Source organism: Sceloporus undulatus, chromosome 4 (assembly GCF_019175285.1).
Source record: "Sceloporus undulatus isolate JIND9_A2432 ecotype Alabama chromosome 4, SceUnd_v1.1, whole genome shotgun sequence".
Lineage (NCBI taxonomy): Eukaryota > Metazoa > Chordata > Lepidosauria > Squamata > Phrynosomatidae > Sceloporus > Sceloporus undulatus.
In genome coordinates, this window is record NC_056525.1 from 165,236,549 (window position 1) to 165,261,833 (window position 25,285).

Genomic DNA, 25,285 nt, shown 5'->3' on the forward strand with positions numbered 1-25,285 from the left:
TAATAATAATAATAATAATAATAATAATAATAATAATAATAATAATAATAATAATAATTTATTTATGTTGTGGTTGTTGTATACTTTCAAGTCATTTCCAACCTACAGTGACCCTTAAGCGTTCCTATCATGGGTTTTTCTCAGGCTAGGAGTGTGTGATTCATCTAATGGGTTTCCATGGCCAAGTGGAGAATTGAACCCTGATCTCCAGAGTCATGGTCCAATGCTCAAACCATTAAGAGTTCAATAATTGTGTTTTTATAACTTTTGAGTTTTTTATAACTATAATTTTTTATAACTTTTGTTCTACTACATGAGAAATCTGTTAACTGTGGAGTATTCTAAACATATTCCACGAGCGTAATTCAGTACAGTTGCCCTATAGGCCTTCTGTGTGCAAAATACAAAGAATTACAGAAATGCAAAGTGGATAATTTTTTTAAAAAACATTCTCACACTGCATTCCTGTCTGTTTGACCATGTCTACAAGAAGGCAGAATTTTGCATTCTAATTATGTGGATGCATTAAATCCCATGAAATATACTTCATATGACTAAGAGGAAGTGGGGATATGTTACTGGCCCATGTTGTAATTTGCAAAGTTATTTACAAGGATAAAACCCTGCGATGGTTGGCATGCATTGGCTTTCTCCCTGGTCTCAAACAGATGGGCCTGATAAAGTGGGTCATGGCCACTCTGGCGTTATTTGCACCAGAGATGCAACAACTGCACACATCTGGCCCCAATCCAGACTACCACCATGGTTTTAAGTCAGGCCAGCAAAAGAAGCGGGTTTTGTCCACTCCATTTTGGCCTTGTTCTTTTGCCCTGGAGCAGCATCGGGGCAAGTTCCAGCCACATTCGGGGTGTGCATCTAAACACTGCATCCCCAATGCGGCTTGATGGCGGACCTTTTGGCCGCTCTGTTTGAGGCCTCTATTGATTTCCATGCTAATTGCCTTAATGTTTAGCGCAAGGCTGGATCAGTAATACACCCCTGATGCTTCTCTTTAATTACATGAAGTTTTCATGTGAGAAGGGTACTTTAATCATATCTTCACCAAGTGCCTGTTGATAAAGCTTTGTTTTATTTCAATTTATGTGTTTGAAGATCAGGAGAAGACAGTAATCTCTTTCAATATTTTCCAAATATTTTTCATGAATACAATCTCAGATTGGTTGTTAAAATGTATAGGAAGCACTTTTATTGGCACACAAAAAACGGTAGTCCTTGTTGACCTAAGAGTGACATTGCAGACTAATGTGAAAAGGCTAGACTGTGCAGCACATCTTAAATCTTAGAAGCAACATCCTCTTAATACATAAGTGCCAGTACAGAAGGACGTGAATAGGAAATATATTCCCATTTCTTTGCAACTGTTTTTGGTTCATATCTTGAAACACAAATATTCTTACATTCACATGGCTATCAGCATATATATAGACCAAATCAAATCTTTAATCCATCTTTTTGTTCTCAGTTGTTTAATGATATATTTGTGCAACTCTATTACAAATGACACCAGAGAAAAATTAAAAACAGCATATAAAGAACAAAAAGCACTCAAAAATCTGTATAACACTCAGTAGACATCAAACAATAAAAGCAGTACAACGCGTGTAACTGCAGAGTCTGCAAAAGCTCATCAGGTACTAAAAAGTCTGCACTTTTTTTAGATGTTAAAACCAGCTATGACAAATAAAAAATAGGTTTGAACTAAGTGAGTTTAGCTCTTTTAAAAAAACACACAACACAACAGTACAGTACAGTAAACTAAGCAGGAGACAATCAAAATATGCACAATGCTGGCTGCTGTCTCTGTCCAGAGAGCATTGCAGCTGGTTTATCAACTGAAGCATACTCTCCAACATTTCACAAATGAAAACTGGGACACATGTGGCCAAGCAACATCAGAGTGTACTCAGTATGGCAAAAAAATTATAATAAAAACACACAAACTAGGAGAGGCTGCAACAGTTCGTTTTTGCCTGAGCCTATTGGGAAGGGCAAGATTCCTCCCCCTCCCCTCCTCCCCCACTGCTGAGTGCAAAGTACTTTGCGCTTTGAACTTAGTTTGCAGCAACTGAAGAAAGCTGATGAGAAATGAGCAAAGTGGGAAGAGGTGAGACAAACTGGCATTTTAAAAGCAGTTGAAAAAATATGTAAAAGAGATTTAATGGGGACTGTTGGAAGGTATGCTGAAGCAGAAAAAGGCACTTTGAAGGGCTGAGGATACTGTAGCTATAGCTCAAGGCATTTTGATTTCCAGAATCTGGCCTGAACCTGGATTGATCTGGATACAGAAATTTATTTTTACCCCAGAGCCACTGGTTATCACTGAATGAATGGCAAAGAGTGCCTTATTCATGTATTGTTAGGAGCCCTAGAGTTTTTGCACGTTCCTTACTTCACAGGTGACCATTCAGATAATAAATTATAGAGAAAAATTATCTTGGGTTTGTGGCTAAATGTTTTTCTTTGCAAATGTATATTTTATATTCCTTCCGTGCTGAAAGGCTCAAGTTTGTTCTTTAATGTCTGGGTTGTCATCTTGTTTTTCTATTTTGTTTTCAGAAACTTACACTTGAATTTATTTTTCTTGGCTTTGTGCCTGAACTGAACTGAACATTGAGGCTTCAGATTAGGGATGCTTAGAATTTCAAAGGAAGATATTTGATGAGAAAATATAGCTAATGTGTCATGTATGTTGGCACTTCTTAGCTTGCAAATGTGATAAATGATGACAGAATGTAGGTGATGGATGCAAGGAGGGAAATCTGAAAGAAATTATCGTAAACTCTATTTCTTAAGATCAGCTAGGAGACAGTTACCAGACAGCTTCTAATCCCTATATGCTATCTTTCTCTTTCTTTTAGGAGCTAACTTTGTTACTCGGAAAATTAGCCGTTCTGTTGCTAAGATCCACCTTGGGCAACTGGAATGTTTCAGTTTGGGCAATCTGGATGCCAAGAGAGACTGGGGCCATGCCAAGGACTATGTTGAGGTATGCTGTTGATGAAATGATTGCTGTAAAACAGTGGCTATCTTGCATTATCTTCAGAGAAAAATTATGACCTGCAGGACTACCCCCCCCCCTCCAAAAAAAAAAAAACCAACAAACCCTAGGATTTCCTCCAGTTGTCTAGAGAAGTCACATAGGAGGCAATCTCATGTATAACATGAGGATTAAAAAGTTTGTTGGGGGGTGGTGGAGAGATCCTGAGGTTTAAATTTCTTTCTATATTATTTTGGAAAAGGAGTGAAAACTAGATAATTTCCCTCCCAGCCTCTGCCACCAATAATGTTTTATGTCCTTTTATGTAGAGTATTGAGATCAGATAATTCAAATGCACTAAAACTTTTCAAGATCTTACTACATTTTGATGTCTACTTATAGTGCTAAGAGAAAATAATGCCCGTGTTAGCTGTGGAAGGGTATTTTAGTTCTCATTTGAATGTCATTGTAGAATTACTAGTTTTTAATGTTGCTTCAAGCTAAAAACAGAGGTCAGAAAGAGAGTGCAATGGAAACAGCGGCTCTGGTCATGCGATTGAGTGAGGTGCAGTGATGGCTGCCTGGAAAGTGTATGTTTCCATTTTATAATTACTGGTGTGACTGCTCCAAGAGTGGGATTCATGAAATAAAGTCCCACATTTTCCATTGCGCCTAACTATGTTCTTCAGAGTTCAATCTTTCCTTTAATGTATAATTTACATCCTTTTCAACCTAAGATGCTGTATCTGTGTCTCAATGCTACCTGGTCTCACTTCTTGCATGAATATTAGTTGCACTTTTATTTAGCAATACCAGTTAGTTTCCATGTTCTGGCCAACAGATTGCATGTATTCAGCTGGGGTCTCTGCTAAGAACACATGTTAGTGATGTAAGTAGCATTCCAGATCTTTCATATATTTTGGGGCTGTCCCAATATTGTTCTGCAATAGTTCTTAACTATGCTAGAGGTCATCTTGAATATCTCTCTAGAGATTAACTCTTCGATTTAATAGGCCACATGTTAATTCCTGGAGATCCTGAATATATGAAATGCAACTATAAAATACAATAACTTTAAAATGGAAATTAACAGTGGTTCCAAATGTTAATGGACTAGTAAGCTAAACAGCAATATTTAGTGTTGCAGTATAGTTACTGTAGAGTGCATAAAATACTGATAATTCTGTGAGCATTTTTAACCTTCTTGTAATCCTTGAAACAGAATAGATGAGCTTTCAGTACGCTTTCTGTTTAATTTTTTTGGTACATAGTAGAGCTCCACACATTTTGGCTGGAGTTAATAACTACCCCATATGCAGCATTTATGTAAGCATATGAACACAGATAGATTCACAGCTTTGTATGCATATGGACATATGACTTTTAGGAGGGAAGTCATATGTCCATATGCATAGTCATAGAACCAAATAATAACAAGAAAACACTGCTATATAATGAAGGCATATATCTAAGGAAAAAATTCTATGGTCATATGTTGTGTGCGTTTGTGTTACATATATTTGAATGTGTTGCATATATTTGAAATTCTATTCAAACAAATTGCTTTGGGTAGAAAGCCACCTTTGATACTTAGATAATGATGTATTATGACCTATGTCAGAAAACTGTGAGCCGTATGCCAGTCTGAGACACCTTTATTTCAGATCCACAGATACCCAAGCACTCCTGTTGAATTCCTTTGTGTTGCTGAATTCTGTTGCTTCCCTCCCAGTTTTCCTTCTTGCTGGGATGATCTTAATCAGAGGGGAAGCCTCTTCTTTCTCATGCATCATGAAAGAGATGCTAAAGGATTTCTCTCTTGCTGCCCTATTCTGGCTAGGAATCTTCTTGCGTTGTCCCAGCTATGATAACTGTACTTTCATTTATTTTATAATAGCCCCCGAAGAAGGCCATTTAGTGACAAGGTTGAAATGTGTTGGGCTTTTTAAGAAATACATGTTTTTGGACCAGCACACAGCATGTGGCACTTTGTCTCCTTTTTCTCTTCTGCTAGAAATCTCCTTGCATACACCAAAAATAGAAATAAAGCTAAATGGAATGAGATGGGTGGAAAGAAAATAGGGATGGGCAGATGAGTACATAGCTTTATGTGTGGATATGTGGGAAAAGATGAGGAGAAACTATGAGACAGAAATGACAGGATATTTGAAGCATATTATGTATGTAAGAATGATTGAGGGAGAAGGGAGAAGCAGGAAGAGAAAAAACATTTAGATGACTGAAGAGGAGAAGAAGGAGATGTCCTCATTTACTTTTGCTGATGTCTAGTCAAAATAACATGGATTTCAGCCATTTTTCAAGGAAGGAATGAGTCTCCCATTGCTCAAAAGTGGCCCTCCCAGGCCTAGTAAACAAGAGCTTCAAAAACTCAAATGCAAATGACTGAGCTTTTTATTTTTTTATTGGCAAATGTGTTTTTTTGGATATAATTTAATCATAGAAATGATTAAAAACCCAAATCGTTGCTATTATTAAACAGGATGCCAGCAGTTGTATATGTCATGGCTGTATCTAAGTCTATTTAGATTAAGTTTTGGAGAGCAGTCAATACCACTGAGGTTGGATATGGGGGAATAAGTAGTATATCAACAGTGTTGATATATGAATCTTCTGTGTTTTGTTTTGTTCTCTGAAGATAATTTATTCCTTTTTATTTGCTACAGTACAATAAACCATCTGGTAGATATGTTCTAATTCTAGTACAACAGTAAGCACTTAACAGTCAATGATTCATTTCCTATACAATGTAAAAAAAATTCCAAGACATGTTACAAATATCCTTGCATGCTCCCAAGAGAACCCTATTTCAAAATAATATAGATTCCCACAAATATTTAACTTGGAGCAGTGAGAAAGTACTTATCAACCCATAACCAGTGTTTTATTTCTCAGCAGCTAAATACCAATAATACCAGAATCATGAACAGATAAATCTGAAGAGAAGATTATTTCTAAATGTTTTAATAAAATTATTCACAAATTAAAGTGTTGTTCTGCTAAACTCTTAGGATTTGTTCCCATTGTATTTAAATATCAAGGAATTTACATTTTTAAAAAATTTAATTTAATTCGACTTAGTCATCATGGCAAAATTAAATTAAATTAAATACCATTTGAAGTTAAACCAACAATTTTAGAAAGTGAAATGGAAAAGGCTATCAAAGCACTTGGAAGAAATAAATCACAGTAGATTCAACCTTTAGGGACATTACCTATTCAAATTCTAACAAAAATCTCCCAACAGTATTGAAGAACAAAGTGGAAAAGTTCAATATACATTCTAATCCCCAAGAAAGGGGATCTCAGAGGTGCAGTAAACATCAGACCACAAATTATGCAGTCGATTTTCCTGCAATGATCACCTATGCAAGGAATTTGTTGGTCAATATTTTACAAGAAAGGCTTTTGCCATATATGCCAGATGTTCAAGCTGGGTTTAGGAAAGGAAGAGACACTGGGGATAATACGTTGTGTGGCTGAATGTGTCAAAGAACTTCAGAATAAAACTATCCTGTCCTTTATAGATAACAGCAAAGCCTGTGACTGTGTAGATCATGAGGAATAATCATTTGCTCCAAAAGAAATGGGAATGCTTCAACATCTGATTGCAATGATATAAAATAAAAAATAAAAATAAATAAAATAAAACTTTTATTTGTATCCCATTTTTCTGTGACAAGACAATCAAAGCGGCTCACAATGTGTATCCTCTGTTCTGGACAAGAGGCCTATCATTCATAGGGTCACCATAAGTTGATGACAAATAACACTACCGACAACAACAAACTATGTAAAGTGGCATAATTCTTTGATTACAGGTATTAATCAGTAGTTTTATTCTGTAGACTTTTCACAACTAAACATTTTGATCAGACTTGGATCCAGTATACATTCCCTGTTTTTTCTCCACATATTTTCACAAGGAAGTCATGTCTTTTGTTGTTGTTGTTGTCGTTGAGGATGATGACATTTGTGAGTATTCTTTACGTCATTAGACTCTATGACCCTCAGGAGTGACTTTCACTAACCATAGGATCTACTGTGGGGAAGAAGAGGCAGTAAAGGCCCTACTATGCAACTGGCATTAGGAAAGGTTTTTTAAAATTATTTTTTTTATTATTTAAATTCAAAGTTTAGTTTTATTTGTTTCCTTATAACATCAAAGGAATTAAGATCTGTTAATTTACACCTGGTCTTCCTAATCTCCTCCATTAATTTGCTCTATCATTTTATGTTAGAGAAGCTGGTATTACTCATGTGTACATTGTGATTGGGATTGTGCAGTGGAACTAAATCTTACATGCTCAAAGTTCTCTGGTACTAAACCTTCAAAGGCATTATCCAGTCAGCGCCAGGTCATTCATACAAAACAGATAACTGCAAGACTGGAAGCCTGCGTTCTTTAGAACTTCACAGCCATTGGCAAAATGTCATTTAGAGAATGTAAATTAAGGCATAAATGCATAGAAGTGACAGGTGGAAAAGCAGGTAGGAAAGTTGAGAATCAATACAGAAGGGAGAACCATATAGGAAAGGCTGGGATCAGGTAAGGTTCTCCATGTAGACCAGCAACATTCTAAGAGCCAAGACCTCTAATATGAAATTCATCCCCTCTCCCTCTTGAGATGCCACTTTATCATTCATGCTTCATATTCACATAATTATAGCTACATATGTGACTTTTGGCTCTGTGCCACCTGGGAAGAAGGGACAGTTCTTTCATGTGAAGGAATGAAAAAGAGTTGCAGGGCAGAGGTTCACTTTTTTTCATCAGAACATAAAGAAAAATTATGCATTGCTCGATGGGGCCAATCTTGTATGCAGAGTATGTGTGAATGATTGGCAATAAGAGAGGAAAAGAAGAAGAATGTAGGCTATACTTACTTTAAACATGAATGGGTTCTGTATTTGAAAGCACATAATTGAGGCAAGAAAGTGGTTTTAATGATAATATGTAGGAGCTCTGTCTAATACAAATCATATGGCATTCATTTACAAAGCACTACAGTTGTGTCTACAAGTAAGTGTTGCTAATAGTCTCCTTTCCTTCAAGGAAATTATACTCATGTGTTTCATAGCTACTGTACTATGTTGCCTTTCTGCAGCAGCTCTCCCAAATGTGAATAATGGAATTTAAAACAAAACCAAGCATATCTCTGTTTATGCAGATCTTTTTCAGTATCTTTGCATTTTTGAAATTATTGGGCTATTTGTGGGGTGATGCAGGGAGTTATAAAGCAAAAATAAAATCGCTTTCCTCAGTAAAACCATCTGGTTTCATTTCCTGTCCTTCAATAACTGTATGTGTATTATTATCAAGATATTCCCATGGTTTTCTAAGTGGTCTTATAACACTGGTGGTCTTAGAATGTGGTAGAAATAGTTAAAGCTAAAGATTTCTTTCAAGTATAAAATTATCCAAATTAAAAATTACAGTCCTATTTTGCAAACGAACAGTTTTTTAAACTAACAACATGAAATATATTTAAAGTGTTTAGGAAATACATGTGTCCTGGCAAATTGTTTGTTAGTTATACTATCTCAAAAAGAATTTTCTGGTTCAACATGGTACCATTTTTAAGACTGTCGTTCAGCAACCGTTTTATTTCTATTTTTATTTTCAGCTAAAATGAAGCTGTGAATTAATAGGTAATTTAAAACTAATTCAGAGTTTGCATTTCTGTTTAACATAAAAACCCAACTTATCCAGTATGACAAGTTGTGCTGTTTGGTTGACTTTGGCTCACAAAGCGATCTTCCCTTTCATGTTTTCTTTGATTTATATATAATCAGTGAAACTCTGTGCACAATGTTCTCCTAGAATCCAGAGATCTGATAAAGCTAATGAGAGAACCACACGTTGAAGCAGACCTTTTGGTTGTATCAGATGATGGATTTAGGACCACTAGGCATAAATCTTCACATCCAAATAGGCATCTGAATACAGTATTTGGCCAAGCATTGGATATCATCCTTCCACACTTCATTGCTTTCACCCATATTATTGTAGAATTAGTCATGTATAAATATCCTCTGTGGCTCAATTGTTTACCTGTTCTACAGATTCACTGAGTTCTGTAAATATTTACTACATTTTTTGGTAGGAACTCGTAGTGTGTGGAACTCTTCAGTTACACTGTTAGTGTTTTGTACATTATTATGGAGTTCATTCAGTAAACTAGCTATTTTTCACAATTGTACGTGAAGCAACTGTGATTATTCTTCAGTGTCAGGGAACATTCCACAAATCTACAGGGTATATTTAATATGCCACTTCCAGTTTTAGAACAAATACTTGAATTTTCAGCTATAGGTGTTTTGGGATGTGGCTTGACCTAACAAATAATGTTAATGATCCAAAGATAGAGCAAGTGAACTTTCCAACTGGTCTTCTTTGGCAGGTTTTCAACTTATCTCAGGGGACTGGCAGTTCTGGTTACTGGGATAAGTATGTGCAGAAATTTTATTACTGTCAAGCAGTATTACTACAAGTTTGTATTTAGTATTCCTAAAAGGCTATGTTTTTCTCTATCCTCTCATCCAACAGCATAAATAGTAGATAAATATCATACACAAATTATGAATTACAAACAAATCTTACTGCCAATATACGAAGCTTAGTACAGTGGTACCTCGGGTTACGAAATTAATTCGTTCCGCTGCCGCTTTCGTAACCCGAAAAGCCTTCGCAAGCCGAAAACCCATAGGCGCTAATGGGGAAAAGCCGCGATTTCGTGTGAAATAGCGCCGAAAAGCACCAAAAAATTTTTCGTAACCCGAAAAACCTTCGTAACCCGGAACAGTTATTTCCTATGGGATTTTTTCGTATCCCGGAAATTTCGTAACGTGGGTATTTCGTATCCCAGGGTACCACTGTACAGTTTACACATTCCCATTACTTCTCTCTGACCACCTCTTTGCTACGGTTGCGCTTCTATTTAGAGACAGAAGCACTGTAGGAACATTTCCACAAATTCTTCAAATATTTGTGTTCTCCAGAATTTTTGGACGATTATGTTGAATTGCACATATCTTTCTGACCCTTTGACACTGTAATAAAATTGTTTTGTACTCCTGGTTCTCAAGTAAAAAGTTTTAAGTAACATGGTATTAGTTTTATCTAGGCACATAAAAACAAGCAATAAACAGTAAAAAAGATGAGATTTTCAGTTACAGTATCAAACCTAGAACAAATATTACAGGTACACACTGTATGGCACAGTGACAGGCACAACATACTAATGTCAATTCAAACACTTAAAATCTAGCTAAATCCTTCTTACCGTATATACTCGACTGTAAGTTGAGAAATTTATGCCCCAAAATTGACCCTAATATTTTGAGTAGACTTATATAACACTCCCCATTTAAATCCACTTGCTTCTTTCTCTGGTCTGTTTTAAATGCCCTGGCTTCCAATGGAAAAACCTCTCAATTTAAATCCACTTTCTTCTTTCTCTAGTCTGTTTTTCAAGACCTGGCTGGCTTCCAATAAAAAAAACCTCTCCAATTAAAACTATCTCTCCAGTCCCTTTTGCAAAACATTGCTTCCTATGGAAACACTTCTCCATTTAAATCCATTTGCTTCCTTTCTCGATCTGATGTTAAAGTCTCTCCTCCAGCAACTGGGAATTGGTTGGGAGAGGTCCAGAGAAGGAGAAGGAGAAGGATAGATGGAAGTGGTATTTCCCCCTTTTCATCCTTCCTTATAGCCCCCAAAGTTTTACCCTCGACTTACCCACAGTTCATATCAAAATGCAGGATTTTGACCCCGAAACCTTCCTCAACTTATACATGAGGTCAACTTGTACACGAGTATATACAGTAAATCATGTACCAGTAAATAAATGTGTGCCTTCAAGTTATCTATCAACTTATTGCAACCCCATGAACATCTTGAGTTTTCTTAGGTAAGGAATACTCAGTGGTGTAAGTTGCTCATTTAGTCTAAAAGGTGTTCCAAGACCCCTTTTCATACTGATATTCCAGACTAACACAGCTATGTGTCTGAATTCTACCTGGAGGAGTGTTGTCCATCGCCGCTGTGTCACAAAAACATCTCTCAAAATGGCACGTTCCACTGATTCAGAAAAATCAAGCAGGTTTACTTTATGAAAATAATTATGATTTCTTTCAGATATATGAAACTGGATGAAAAAAAATCCCAGAAACTTTTCAGTCTTAGTTTTTAAACTGATGTTGATACTTTTATCTTTTATTCAGTTGTTATATCTTCTTTGATAAATACATTTTTCAACCTGGGGCAAAAATGTATCTTCCAGACAATGGGTAGTATAGTGTGGACGTGTACTAATTGTCCCATCTTGTTCTTTCATTTGCGTTGGAACACTAGTCATATCTTGTAGTGTTTTGCAAAAATTCTAAATTTTGTGTTGAATTACATATTTGAGAAATGTACATTTTTTCCTAACCACAATAATAGCAAAGAACAATGGCATATATCACTTTATCCATGTTGGGCCACAAGGCTCAGGAACCGCTAAAGAGTAAAGCACAAGCCTTGCAACTTTCACATCTTAATACGAAGGCCCACCTTTTACTTTTGATAACTAAAGAATTAAACGTGAAGACAGCATATACAGTTGATATTTTTTATGTTATAAATCTTAACCATTTTTGGCTTTATATGTCAATACTGACCATTCTTTTCCCCATTTCACTAACTCTTTATTGTTTATAATGCTGTTGGCCTATCTAATTCTTTCATTTACAATATTTTGTATTCCCAATTCTCCATGCGTATCTGGAGATTTCCAGTTTTTTGCCACAATCATTCTTGCTGCAGTTATTAAGTTTAATCCTATCCTCCAAAACTTCCTTTCTCCTTCCACGCCCATATACAGTCGATATTAAGGAGATTGTTCTTCGTAACTAAAAATAGGCATTTCAAAGAACAGGAGAATGTTCCATAGTTCTGTTTTTTTTGTTAAAGCATAAGTATGTTTCTATAGCAAGTTAATTTCCCAAAAATTATGAAGTGAGGAGTATGTGGTGTATACATACTACCCTCCCCTCTTAAGTTAAAAAAAAAAGTAGCATCATTTCAAGATTCAAGGCAAAGGATACAAAAATTATTTTTTGTTCCTATTTCTTTTGTCCCAGTGAGAGTAGATTTTTAATAAAAAGAAAAAGAGTGGGAGCAGATTGTTATCATATAATTTATTGTTCTTTTAAATCTGCTAATTTTAAAAAGTTCCATTGGCAACCACACTGTGTGAGTATAGATTATCTAAACTTGCTCTATAGATCCAGATGGTGGATTTAAAACACACACCTGCCTTGGGGCCATTTTGTCACAGGATTACACCAGGATGCATTCCAACAGTGCTAGAATCTCAGGAAATCAAAACTCTGCAAGCTTTCCAATGTTTTGAGAAAATGTTTTTGCTTAATGCACCACTGTACTGTGTACAAAACTACTGTTTTGTTTATATGTGATGTTTGAGGGCAGATGGGAAACAGTTGCATGTTAACACATTACTGATAGAACTAAACATACTGAGCTGCTTTGGATTACCAAAACCAACCCAACCCAACGTACGTTGCTTTTTGGAATGGAGCAGCAATGATTATACACAAAATTCAACATGTATGATACCCTAAGACAATCAGTTTACCTTGGCAAAGGAGGCAGGAAAAATTCTATATTGTTATGTATAATTAACCTACCCATCTTTTAAATGATTAACCTTTTATGCAGTTAAATCAATAGGTTGTAAAACATGACAAAATTAAAGCCAATTACAGATGGCTTTGGTTTTTCATCTATACAATTTAATAACTTGTAGCTTCAGCTTTTTTTAAAAAAGTGAAAACTATTTAAACTATATATGCTTGTGGACCAGAAAAGAACTATGGAATATATGCACTGGTGGTCTTTTCCAGTGGAATGAGTGCTGCTGGCAGATAAAATCCCCCCTCTTGCCTGCAGCATCCTGTGTAACTCTTTTCCCTACCACCACCAAAAATAATCTGCTCTGAAAGATCAGAAGGAAGGGGAGAAGGGCTATGGCACAAGAAGGGAAGTCTGCCCGTGTGACATTGGAAGTAACCCTCTGTAATGATCATGATCAGGGGTAGGCCACAGTTCAGGGGTAGAATATGTACTTTACATGTAAGACATCTTTGTTTTTTTGTTTGCTTGTGTTTTTTTTATAGAAAAGGCCAAGAGATATTGGATAGTCAGTACTGAGATAAGTATAAGGCAGCTTCCTGTCCCCTTATGCTGCTGTTTGTTAACCTCCTTCAAGTTGATCTTGACCCATAGCAACCTTGTGAATGAGACATCTCCAAGATTCCCTATCCTCCAGTGCTGTGCTCAGTTCCTGCAAATTCATACCTGTGACCTTAACAGAGTTCATCTATCATGCAGCCTTTCTCTCTTCCTACTTCCCTCCATTTTTCCTAGCATTGTTTTTTTCCCCCCAATGAGTTATGCCTTCACACGATGTGTCTGAAGTATGACAGCCTTAGTTTTGTCATCTTGACTTCCATGGAGATTTCTGGCTGGATCTACTCTAGGGTCCATTTCTTTGTCTTCTTGGAATCCTCAGAGCTCTTCTCCAGCACCACATCACATATCAAATTAATTTATTTTCTGGGGTTTAAATGCTGTAGAGACAAAAACTGATACACAGTAGTTAAAACCATATTTTATAGATCTTTTACTAACTGTTGCTAATGATTGTGACATTCTAGTATTAAATTAACATCTTCTGTATTTATGTTGGAATTACATATTGAGGTGTAAAAAAGAATAAAGGAAAAGGAGACAAATAGAAATGTGGCAGCACCTTTAAGATTAACTGGTTTTTGTTTTAGCATGATATTTTGTGGATGTAAACCCACTTCTTCAGATGCAATACAGGGCTTCCAATATAAACCATATTTGTGCAGTGTTGTTAATGGAACAGAATCTATTAAGATCCAGAAAGATGCAAATCATGTCCCTTGCCCTAAATTTTCAAAGGACTGGGCCAGGTGATACAGATCTTTCAATAATTATAGTGGTCAGTTAGTGTTGATGTGTGAAAGCAGTGAATCTGCTCACCAAAAATCAGTTTCACTGGGTTTAAAACTCTCTCTCAAACATTCATTTTGTTATATATGCAGTAGTGAGGACTTGTATTAATGTATGTAGTGTACCATGAAGTCATTATCTTTCTTTGTACCTCTTCTAATGAATTGGAATATATGAATATTCACAAATTCAGCTGTTTCTCTTTCTAGTCTTCCTTTGTAATTTCCATCTGCCTTCTGATAGTGTTAAACAGCATCTTAATACTGATCTCTAGTAGGCCTTTCATATTGGTCTTTTACACAGTGCAAAATAATAAAATTGTGTATGTTTACATGAGTGCCATCTAGTGCTGCCTTCAAGTTATTTCTTAGATTTGAAGTTGAAGGGTTTCTCAAAACAGTGCAGTTAGTTTCTTTTTTAGTTTTCCTGGATTCTAAACAACTAGCTATTGCAGTTGTCCATCTCACATGTTATTGTAGAGGACATACTAACAGGTTTTTTTTTAAAGGCTTAATGCATTTGTGGCATCAACACATCTTTGTTCTCCATGTGCACACTACACACATTGAGAGAGATAACTATATTGGCCTCTAGGACAGGAATGGGAACCATGTTGCTGTCCAGATATTGTTGGACTGTAACTGCTAGCATTCCTCATCATCAGCTATGTTGGCTAGGGCTGCTGAAATTTGCAGCCCAACAAGAAGGAAGGTCACATGATTCTCACCTCTGCTGTAGCAGCAAAAACAGCAAAGGCTTATAATACTTAAGATAATTAACTGAGTTGTTATGGCATAGCAATAGCAAGCAAGTACATTTCTATACCGCTTATCAGTGCACTTAGCACTCTCTATGCAGTTTACAAAGTATAAGCTAATTGCCCCCAACAAGCTAGGTACTCATTTTAGCGATCTCAGAAGGATGCAAGCCTGAGTCGAGCTTGAGCCCCCTTGGCTGGGATTGAACTCACAGCCTTATGGTTTTGAGTGCATGGCTGCAGTACAGGCATTTAACCACTGCGCCACCAGGGCTCCTCGGGGGCATAGGCTGTGGTGAGTCTCCTTCTTTGGAGGCTTTTTAACAGACTGGATGGCCATCTGTCAGTGTTGCTTTGATACTGTGTTCCTGCATGGTAGGGGGTTCGACTGGATGGCCCTTGTGGTCTCTCCCAGTTCCATGATTCTATGAATCTAAGTAGTTCTATGGAGCCAGCATATCATAGTGGTTTGAATGTTGGACTATAACTCTAATTAATTAATAATAATAATAATAATTTGTTTTATTTATATACCGCTATTCCAAAGATCATAGCGGTGAACAGCAAGTAAGCTAATTAGCAAGTAAGCTAATTTGCCCCAACAGTCTGGGTACTCATTTTAGCGACCTCCTCGGACGGATGCAAGCCTGAGTCGAGCTTGGGCCCTTTTTCTGGTCTTGAACTCGCAACCTTGTGGTTTTGAGTGAATGGCTGCAGTACAGGCATTTAACCACTGCGCCACGAGTGGTTAAATGGTCTAGAGACCAGGGTTCAGATCCCTGTTTGGTCATGGAAACCCACTGGGTGACCTTGGGGAAGACACATACACACAGCCTCAGAAAACCCTGTAATAGGGTGACCTTAGGTTCATCGTAAGTCAGAAACAACTTGGAGGCACGCAACAACAACAAACAAAAATAGGTCCATAGTTGAAATGCAGCCACAGAGAAAGCTCTGCTACAAGTACATACACACTCATATCTACACATGACTCATGAGGTCTTGAAACATGCAACAAGGCCTTTTATGAGTAACTCAAATTTCAGGTAACCTCAAATGGGAGGTGGCAATCGTTCAGATATTCTGCCCCCCAACCCCTTTTACTGGGTGAGGCTGATACATCACTTTTATTTGTTGCCTATGCATTTCCAAACTCAGTTTAAAACTTTTGATCTCTAAAGCCTTAGTTTGTGTCTGGCTTACCTCACTCACCATTCTGCCAGACTATTCAATCAATGCGCTACCTTGTTTGGGAGTAGATAGGCTAGGGACTATGGAGGAGAAGGTCCTTTCTGTGGTGGCCCTATGTCTCCAAAATGCATTATCTTTTGGAATCCATCACATTCTGACACTTTAGAAGAGCTGTGAAGGCTCATTTGTTTATCTTATTCTTCAGTTTCATTTGGGTTGTTAGCTCCTATTTTATTGTGGTTTTTACTGCTTTCTGGTTGGGATATTTCTTGTGTTCTTAATGTCAGCTTTTATTTGTCATTTCTGTATTTATTACTGTTTTAGAGCTTATTCTATGGACCACCTTGAAAAGGTTTCATACTTAATAAAACACAATAAATAGTTAGCTATATATAATACATTGTAGTTGTCCTAAAGAAAAAACAAATCTTGTGAATGGATTGGTTTGAAAGTGTAATATCTGATATGATGGTGACTTTTTTTAGGTGAGTACTTCATCTTTTCTTGCCCTGTTCTTTATACACAGAAGACTTGGCACATTGTATATTTGCTTAATCATCAAAAGAGACTTTGATTGGGATGAAGGAAGAGCTGATATAGGAGGACATCCATCTAGCTTAGATTGGCAGACAATAGAACATCCTCTGTAACAAAAGCACCTCATTGGGAAAAGCATCAATTCTCCCTTTCTGAATTTTGCTGAATACAGATGATAGCCACAATTAACCCAAATGAGCGACTAGGGATTTATTGTTTTCTTAGAGATAAGACATGGATTTCCTTTGTTGGCACTTCTGGCAAATAGCTTGAACTTTGCTAAATGCATGCAGCATTGTTTTAATACCATTGTCTTGGGCTCTTTCACTGATTCCTGCTCATTGGTTTATTGTGGGGGGAGGATTATTGCACATTGTTGTTTATTGCAGTTGTCTGAACTCTTAGTATTTGTGCCACAGACATTTTGGAGGTCCTTTTTTGCCTCATGTGCTCTACAGCTAACAGTGCTTTTTCTGTTCCATGCTTGCCCTTCTCCCCAAAGCTGAAATAAATCAAAGTTGGTTGAGACTCAGTCGCAATAAATCAAGACCTGTCCAAAACTGGAGCCTGCCCAGTCAAAATGTCATAGCTTGGCTTTCACTGAGGATTAATTAAAGGGCTGATATAAAGCCCAGATGTGCTTCGGGAGAGTAGCAAAAAGCTTGGTGGTGGCCATACTAAAAACCAATGCATCCCGTGAATCTGCCCACCCAAGTATATGGAGGAGGATAAGACTCGGAGGGAGGAAAAGTGAGAGAAAAATGAAAAAAGTATGTTCTTAGATTTCTACATCTAGTGGGAAAACAAGACAAGCTCTACGTTGCATCTTTCTGGGGTGAGAGAGAGAGTGTGTGTGTGTGTGTGTGTGTGTGTGTGTAAGTAAAACTGAAACAGAAACAGCAACAGAAGCAAACGTAATTGTTAAGAGCTACATTAATCAAGGGGGAGGAGAAAGCTGACATAAAGAATAAACTTCTGCAATTCTATGGCACCCTTTACTCTTGCCTCAGCAGTGTCTGCTTGATGCCTGTTTTGTATTAAATTCCTACACTTCATTGAGATTAAAATAATTCAGCTAAATATTTCTGGGACTGACAGATTTGCCTGTTAAGGCATATTTATTTACGTATTGCTTTTCAGCACAAGCATCCAAAAAATGTTATTTTTGGATTATGAATAAATATTCCCAAAACATTAAGATCAGACTTAAATCCTTATGAAAAACAAGCAAACAAATAAAAAAAAAAACCTCTGTATATAATTGTACTCAGAAAATATAGGCTTTTGTATTGGGGGAAGGGGGTTATGAAAGAATAAAAAATGCAAATCTAATTGAAAAAATAATTCATTATTTTAATAATTTGCTGCACTTAAAATCTGATATGTCAATTGCAGGAGAAATTCTGAGGTTGTCTATTGTAATTTTTGAGACAAAATTCAGTTCTATTCAGGGCTTCTAGTTTTCTAATAAAAATAATATAAATTAACAAGAAATAGTCTAAAGGTCCTTACTACAGAAATATAATAGTGTTATATAACCTCTTCATGGCAGCAATATTTGCCATAGATGGTCTGTGAAGCGGTGCTGAAATATGGCATCCCAAATGCTCCCCTGTGTTGATAACTTTTTTTAGTGTGATCAAGTATATGAATGAAGGGAGAGGTTTTATTTGACTTCAGAGTTGATGATGGCTAGCTTTTATAGCATGACATGAATGATGTTATTGTTGTTCCCTTCTCACACTGCTGTTATACATTGTCAATACAGGTGGTCTCAAACGTCTGTGTAGAAAAGGGGGGTTAGCTGTCAGGAGGCTTTGTTACTGTTATTATGTGCTTTCAAGTCACTTCCGATTGGCAAGGACCCTATGCAAAGGCTTTCTTGGCAAGATTTATTCAGACAAAGTTTGCCACTGCTGTCTTCTAAGGCTGAGAGAGTATACCTTGCCCAAGGTCACCCAGTGGCTTTTCTTGTCTTGAGCAGTTATTTTAACCCTCGTCTCCTGAATCTTAGTCCAGCACTCAAACTAGGCTGGGTTTCTTGGCACTGGCATCCAGGAGACGGCATTGCAGGTATACAATCATAATCAACTTATTGATAAATGCTAACATATTGGAATAAAATGATGCATCTTTTACATTAAATGCTTTTTAAATATATTATAATGAAACATTCAAGCAATATTTTTGTTAATCTGTTATGATATGTTTGTGCTGATAGAAACTGCAGACTGTGCCATAGCAGCTCATTGCATCGCCTTCTATCTCGCTTGGGAAGGATTTGCTGCAATCCAGCCCTATTTTGTGAATAATCCATAAAAAAATGGATTAATTGTGTGATGGCCACATCTCTGCTTGTATAAAACAGATCTTCACCACCCAGTGGAGTATTTTGACTTTACCCAAAATTGTACAGGTAGTGGAGAGGACCTCAGGATATACTAAAGCCCTGGATGTGACTTTATGCACATTGTGTTTTCAAAGTATTGGGGTATGCAGAACACAAAAGAGGACACTAATCCTCTTTTGCATTAGCCTCGCAGCCTGAGGTCTGCCATTAGCACAGAACAATACACATGCAAATCGCTCCTGCATTCCCAGGCTCACAAGTATATATATATACCCACTTTTTTCCTGGCAAGCATTCTCTGAAGATGCCAGCCACAGATGCTGGCGAAACGTCAGGAAGAAACTGTTCTAGAACATGGCCACATAGCCTGAAAAACACACAAAAAACTAAAATATTTTTGTTTACTCATGCAAGGCTTACCAGATCTGGTTGCATATTGTTAGTTTTGAATAAAAAGTTTGCTCAGACGTGTTTAACTGCTCTTCTCTGTCTGTTGCATAGGAATCTATCCTTATTGTTTTCATACTAACGTATCCCCCCATGTAAGGGAAAATCCATGTATGCTCATGGCCCATTGCAAACAATGGGGCGTGTGCTCGCGGATTGGGGCAGCATGTGCGCCATGGATTGTGCGCCTTTACTTTTGTTGTCGCACAGCTTCCGTGTAAGCCACGTATAGTGTGCCTGCATATGCCATGGGCGCGCTGTATTTTTGTGTTTGGTACCAATGAAGTGATTCCAGAATACTTAAGAAGAATAAGAGTGGCATTATGAGGTTCCCTGGATGGTGATGTGCACGATCTTTGTGATTCCTAAGATGAATTCAATCTTTATTTGTTACTTGAAGGTCTTATTGGAATTTTACCTGAAGGCTTCCAGACAGCAATAAAGAGCCATTTCAAAGGGTTAGTCTTGAACTATATTGAATCCAGTTTGCACAAGGTCTTTAAACAAGAACACTTTAGAAGGCATTTTAGTCTGGAATATATGTGGAGAGATTTTGTAGCACCTTTTGAAAGTGCTTTGAAACTGTATGAAAGACATTGTGCCATAAGTTTTCGTAGACATGGTCTACTTCCTCAGATACATATGGTCTCCATGCATCTGAGGAAGCAGACCAAGTCTGCAAAAGCATATGCTACAATTTCTTGTGCTCAGTTAGTTAAAAAAACACTTTAATTCAGCATTTGGAATACTCATATTTTAAACGTTTGTTGCTACTCTAGATCAGGCATTCTAAGGTGTATTGTTGTTGTTATTATTATTATTATTATTATTATTATTAGAAATGTCACTGCCCTTGAAATAATGTTTATAAAGATGAAATTACAATAATTATTAAAACAATGATTACATGTGTTTCAATATTAAGGGCAAGCTAAGCTCTGTAAAGCAATGAAAAATATTTATTCTAATATCTTCAAACAAGTTTTAAAAATATAAAAGTTATTAGGCATTGTGTAAAATATCTTCAAGTTTGGGAGTAGAGCGTTTGTTCAAATGAGCCAGCATACCAGGTTGTTAAAGTAGATCAGTCACACAGAGGGGACTGGTGTAAGCTCACAAAAGATTGCAACAATTACTCTATTTCATATGCGTTGAGCAAGAAGCAGATGGGATATGTGAGCAAATGCGAAATTTAAAGTAGAGGTTGGCCTGTGAGAGAGCTTGGGGGAGAATCTTGCCTATTAAGAAAAAGCTTTAGAGGATGTTACCATACTTGTTTGCTGTGTTCCACTCAGAGAAACACTGACTGTGCTCTGAATGTGAGCTTTGCCTGCTACTTAGAAATGCTTTAGATGACTTCTCCTCCTCCAAGTCCAGCATGCCAGTAGCTAAAAATGTACAAGTCTCAAGTCAAGTCAATTCAGTGCTTCATTTGTCAGGTCGTTAAAATGACGTACATCTGCCTCAAGTCCATGTCAGATTACTTGGGTCTACATCATTGCTAAATAATTTTCGCATCTTGGGGGGGGGATGTGTGCATGGGTCAAAGGGCCTGTGTTTCCCCTGGCCTGGTGTCGTCCTGTGCAGACACTCCAGGCAGCAGCCTTGGGCTGGGTTTGGCCAAACCAGATGGCATTCCAGTGGTTTCAGTCCCACCCCAGCCCCAAATGCCCTTTTCACAGTCTTTTAAAACTGGCTGTTTGCGGCAGCATTTCCTAGAAAATCTGTTATGGCATCTAGCAGGCCATACATGCCACCACCATTGCATCCCCTGTGGATGCCTCAGTCACAGCTTGTGATGTTAGAAGGAGGCACCTGACTACGTGGATGAAGCTAGGTGCCCTATTCCTGCCCTTATGGGCTGCGGCAGGGGCCTTCACAGGGCATGCGATAGCAGCGACAGGTAAGGTGATGTGTAGCGGTGGCTGCAGCTCCATGACATGGTGGCAGGCAGGCATATTAATATCCCATGTATAAAAAAGTGTTATATCTGCAGCTCAAAAAAGGCTTTAAAAATCATGGCAGAACCCCTGGTGACCACTTGTGGAACCCTAGGGTTCTAGAGAATTCTGGTTGAGAGGCTCTGCTCTAAATCTTTGTAGACTCCACAGCTGAAGTGGGATTTTTATTTGTCTTTTCAGTTGTCTCATTCTGCCAATTTCAGTAATATGCATCTTACCATGTGGCGCAGTGGGTAAATGCCTGTACTGCAGCCATTCACTCAAAACCACAAGGTTGCGAGTTCAAGACCAGCAAAAGGGCCCAAGCTCAACTCAGGCTTGCATCCTTCCGAGGAGGGAGCTAAAATGAGTACCCAGACTGTTAGGGGCAAATTAGCTTACTTTCTAATTAGCTTACTTTCTGTTCACCTCTATGATCTTTGGAATAGCGGTATATAAATAAAAAACAAAACAAAAAAAGAATCTATTTTTGAAGGGAAAAAAAGGTAGCTGCCATGAATGCCCTATGTCCATGTTGTAACAATACCTGCCAATAAGTGAAGTTGTGAAACTGGGAGGAAACAATACCCACTATGCCTATATCCTGCTTTGGGCTTTAGAGATATCTGCTGTTATAGCAGCCTTTTAAAAAGTTTTTTTTGTTAAAACACAACTTCTAATAATATAAAACAACATACAATTGGCCCTCCATATCCACAGATTTTTTTGTCCATAGATTCAACCTCTACAGCTTTAAAACATTGTGTGTGTGAGTGTGTGTGTGTGTGTGTGTGCATTCCAAAGGCAAAGCTTCATTTTGCCATTTTAAATAAGGCACACCATATTACTGTGCCATTGTATTTAATGTGATTTGAATATCAATGGATTTTGGTATCCACAGAGGTCCTGGAACCAAACCTCAGCAGATGCCAAGGGCCCCCTGTATATGGAAAAAATTACTGTATTTTCACACATGTATACTATACATAATAACAATACAACAACAAACAAGAAAAAAGAATTGCATATGACTTCCAACTTACTAAATTATTATTACAATTAAAGTCACCCCTCCACATTTGTTGGGGTTAGGGGCAGAGGACTCCATAAAAGTAGAAAAACCACAAATATGTTAGCTCTTCCCCCAAAAATGAATGATAAAGAGTCCTCTCCCACCAAGAGCACCACCTGTAACTTTGCATCCTTGCAACACATAGCCTCCTCCACATTTCCAATGTGCTTTCACTTTCAGTTTGATGTTAGCAGCCACTGCTGCTTGCAGAGGATCCAACTTCTCTCCTTCTCTTCCTCCTCCCACTTTCTCCTGGCCAGACAAAAGCAGCACCTAACTATAGAATCTTTATCCATGGATTCAAGCATCCTTGCTTTGACTATATATATAGTCTGTATATGAGGTGTATGCTCTAGTTAAGAGTTTAAATTTTTGTATGTTTTATATAATTGTATACTGTTTTTAATTAACTGATTTTGTTTTTAAAATTTTATTGTAGTTTTAAACAATTTTATCTGTGAGGCTCCTTGGGTCCCTTTCTGGAAGAAAGCCCACATAGAAATGAAGTAAATAAATATATATATATATATTGTTGCTTGTACTAATCCAATTAAAACAAAAAATCTTTACCTTTATCTCAACAAAAAACAATGGCCCAAGTTCATCTGTATTCCATATCTAGTTTCTCATGATGGATGAAGATGATTTATCAGTTATTGAGTGGCTGGCCCTCTTGACAGAAGATATCAAACGAATAAAAATCTTCTTGACGGACTGCAACAAGGTCATTACACTCTTATTAGAAACCTGTAAACTCGCAAATGATTGCAAGGGCTATCTTGAACTCTGAGACCAGTTCATCAAAAGAGAGCCACAGAACTGCTAAGGCTAAAAACAGTAAAGAGAGGGCCACTGAAGTCAAGAAAGAAAAAAGCATTAAACCCTGCAAAGTAGTTAAAAAAAAAGAACACCATACCTTCCGCACTTTGCTAGACTTTGCATCCTCCTCATCCAAAGTCCTTCCCTTTGATTCTAGTGTTTACAGCCACCATGAGGGAGGATCCAACTTCCCCTCTCTGGGCCAAAGAAAAGCAACATTGTACAATCCCCATTGACCATAACTAGTTATAGGGAGCAGATAACTCCCTTGTTGAAACAGCTACCAGTTTGTTTGTGAGCACAATTCAAAATGCTGGCCATGATCCATAAAGCCCTCAAAGACTGTATCTCCCTATACAAACCTGCAAGGGTCCTAAGATCTACAGGGAAAGGCTTTCTCGGCCCCGCCACCATCACAGACTCACTTGATGAAGATACAAGAGAGAAGCCACCCAGAAGCTTCTTCCCTTTCATGGGAGGCTAGGCTGGCCAGTTCCCTGCTTTCCTTTCACTAGCAGGCAAACTTATTTTTATTCAGGCATATTTTAAATATATAATTGTATCAGGGAGACTTTTATATGAGGTGTATGCTCTAGTTAAGATTTTTAATTTTTGTATGCTTTATATAATTGTATACTGTTTTTAACTAGATTATTTTGTTTTTAACATTTTATTGTAGTTTTAAACAATTTTATCTGTGAAGCTCCTTGGGTCTCTTTATGGAAGAAAGCCCACATAGAAATGAAGTAAATAAATAAACAAATAAAATATTTCTTTAATCAAATTTATCAGTTTCTTCATTTCTGCGAAGTTATATAGCAGCCTTTTATGTTTATGCTCTTTAATACTTATACTAGAGTTGTTCTAATGTGATGATTTGTTTAACTGTGTTCTAACTTTTTATTATCAGGTTCTTAGCTTATCTCATTTTAGCCTTCTGTAAGCTACTTTGGGTCCCATGCTGGGAGAAAGTAACAGATAAAATAAATTAATAATAGCAAAGAATCATATATACTAAAGCTCATTGGGTGGTATAATATTGGTCGAGAGATTATACTGTTTTCTCCATGTTAGCAACAATTTTTATCTGCAGTGCAAGTATGAAACATTGCAGGGTTTATGTTTCATATCACAGTATATTTACAATTTGCCTGTTACAACATTTGGCATATGCTAGAATTTGCAGAATTTTCAGTTACCTGTATTTGACTATACTATTTTAAGCCAGATATCTTAATTGCTACAATCCTAATGCATAGCTGTGTTTAAATTTTAAAAATATTTAGTGTAATTTGAGAATTTTTTTGCAAGCAGAAAGTAAATTAAACACTACATGCGTAGAAGAAAAAATGTATTAAAGGTTAGAATTGAACAATTAGCCACTGTACATGTTCAAAACATTTTTCTTTTTAATATTTTTCTTTTCTCCTGGGTGGTCTGTAATGTCTGCTTCTTTATAATACATCCTCTACCCCATTCTACTTTTCTGTTTTCCCTTTTCCTCTGTTGGAGGCCCTCCCTTCACAGACACCATGCTTCCTGGTCAAGACAACAAGCTATAATTCACAAGGGCACCAGGCAGGAATAATCTATTTTGCAATTATTAAGGTTGAAAATGATTAAGGTTGAAAATGGCAAAATAAAAAATAAACAACGAAGACAAATTTCATGAGGTCTCTTAAGTAAGAAAAAGGGTTATTTCTTCCAGCTTTAATCAGGTGAATCTTGTTATGAGTGGATAAGAGTGTAGTCCAGCTATATGGACTGAATTTGCTTCTTTTAAGGGAGAAACTGGCCGTAATCTTCTCTGATGTTTTATTTCTCATGTGAGTTGGCCACTTGCATTAATTGCTAGTATAATCCCCTCTGCAAAAACGGAAATTCACCAATATTCAAGAACCATTGGCATGAATGGCGGTGGGTGCCCCATTTTGTCCCCCTCTGCTTGCCGCCCACGAATGGGTGAGGGACGCAGACTCCAAGCCTGCAAAAACAGAGGGGTGACTGTAACTGGTGATACTCAAAGTGACGGTCTAAGTCACTGTAGTATTGGCTGCTGGTCCCTGGTGAGTTGCCAAAAGCACTGGCAAAGTTGGTGAACAGTCTTGAGAC

General features: G+C 37.3%; 1 protein-coding gene across 2 annotated transcripts in view; it reads left to right on the top strand.

Moving 5' to 3' along the window:
* The window catches only part of GMDS (GDP-mannose 4,6-dehydratase), a 348,578-nt gene that overhangs the window by 108,341 nt on the left and 214,952 nt on the right, over window positions 1–25,285 (top strand). For both annotated transcript variants that reach the window (XM_042466035.1, XM_042466034.1), the window contains one exon: window positions 2,880–3,007. In XM_042466035.1, coding sequence (XP_042321969.1) covers window positions 2,880–3,007 — 128 coding nt within the window. The remainder of the gene's footprint in view (window positions 1–2,879; window positions 3,008–25,285) is intronic.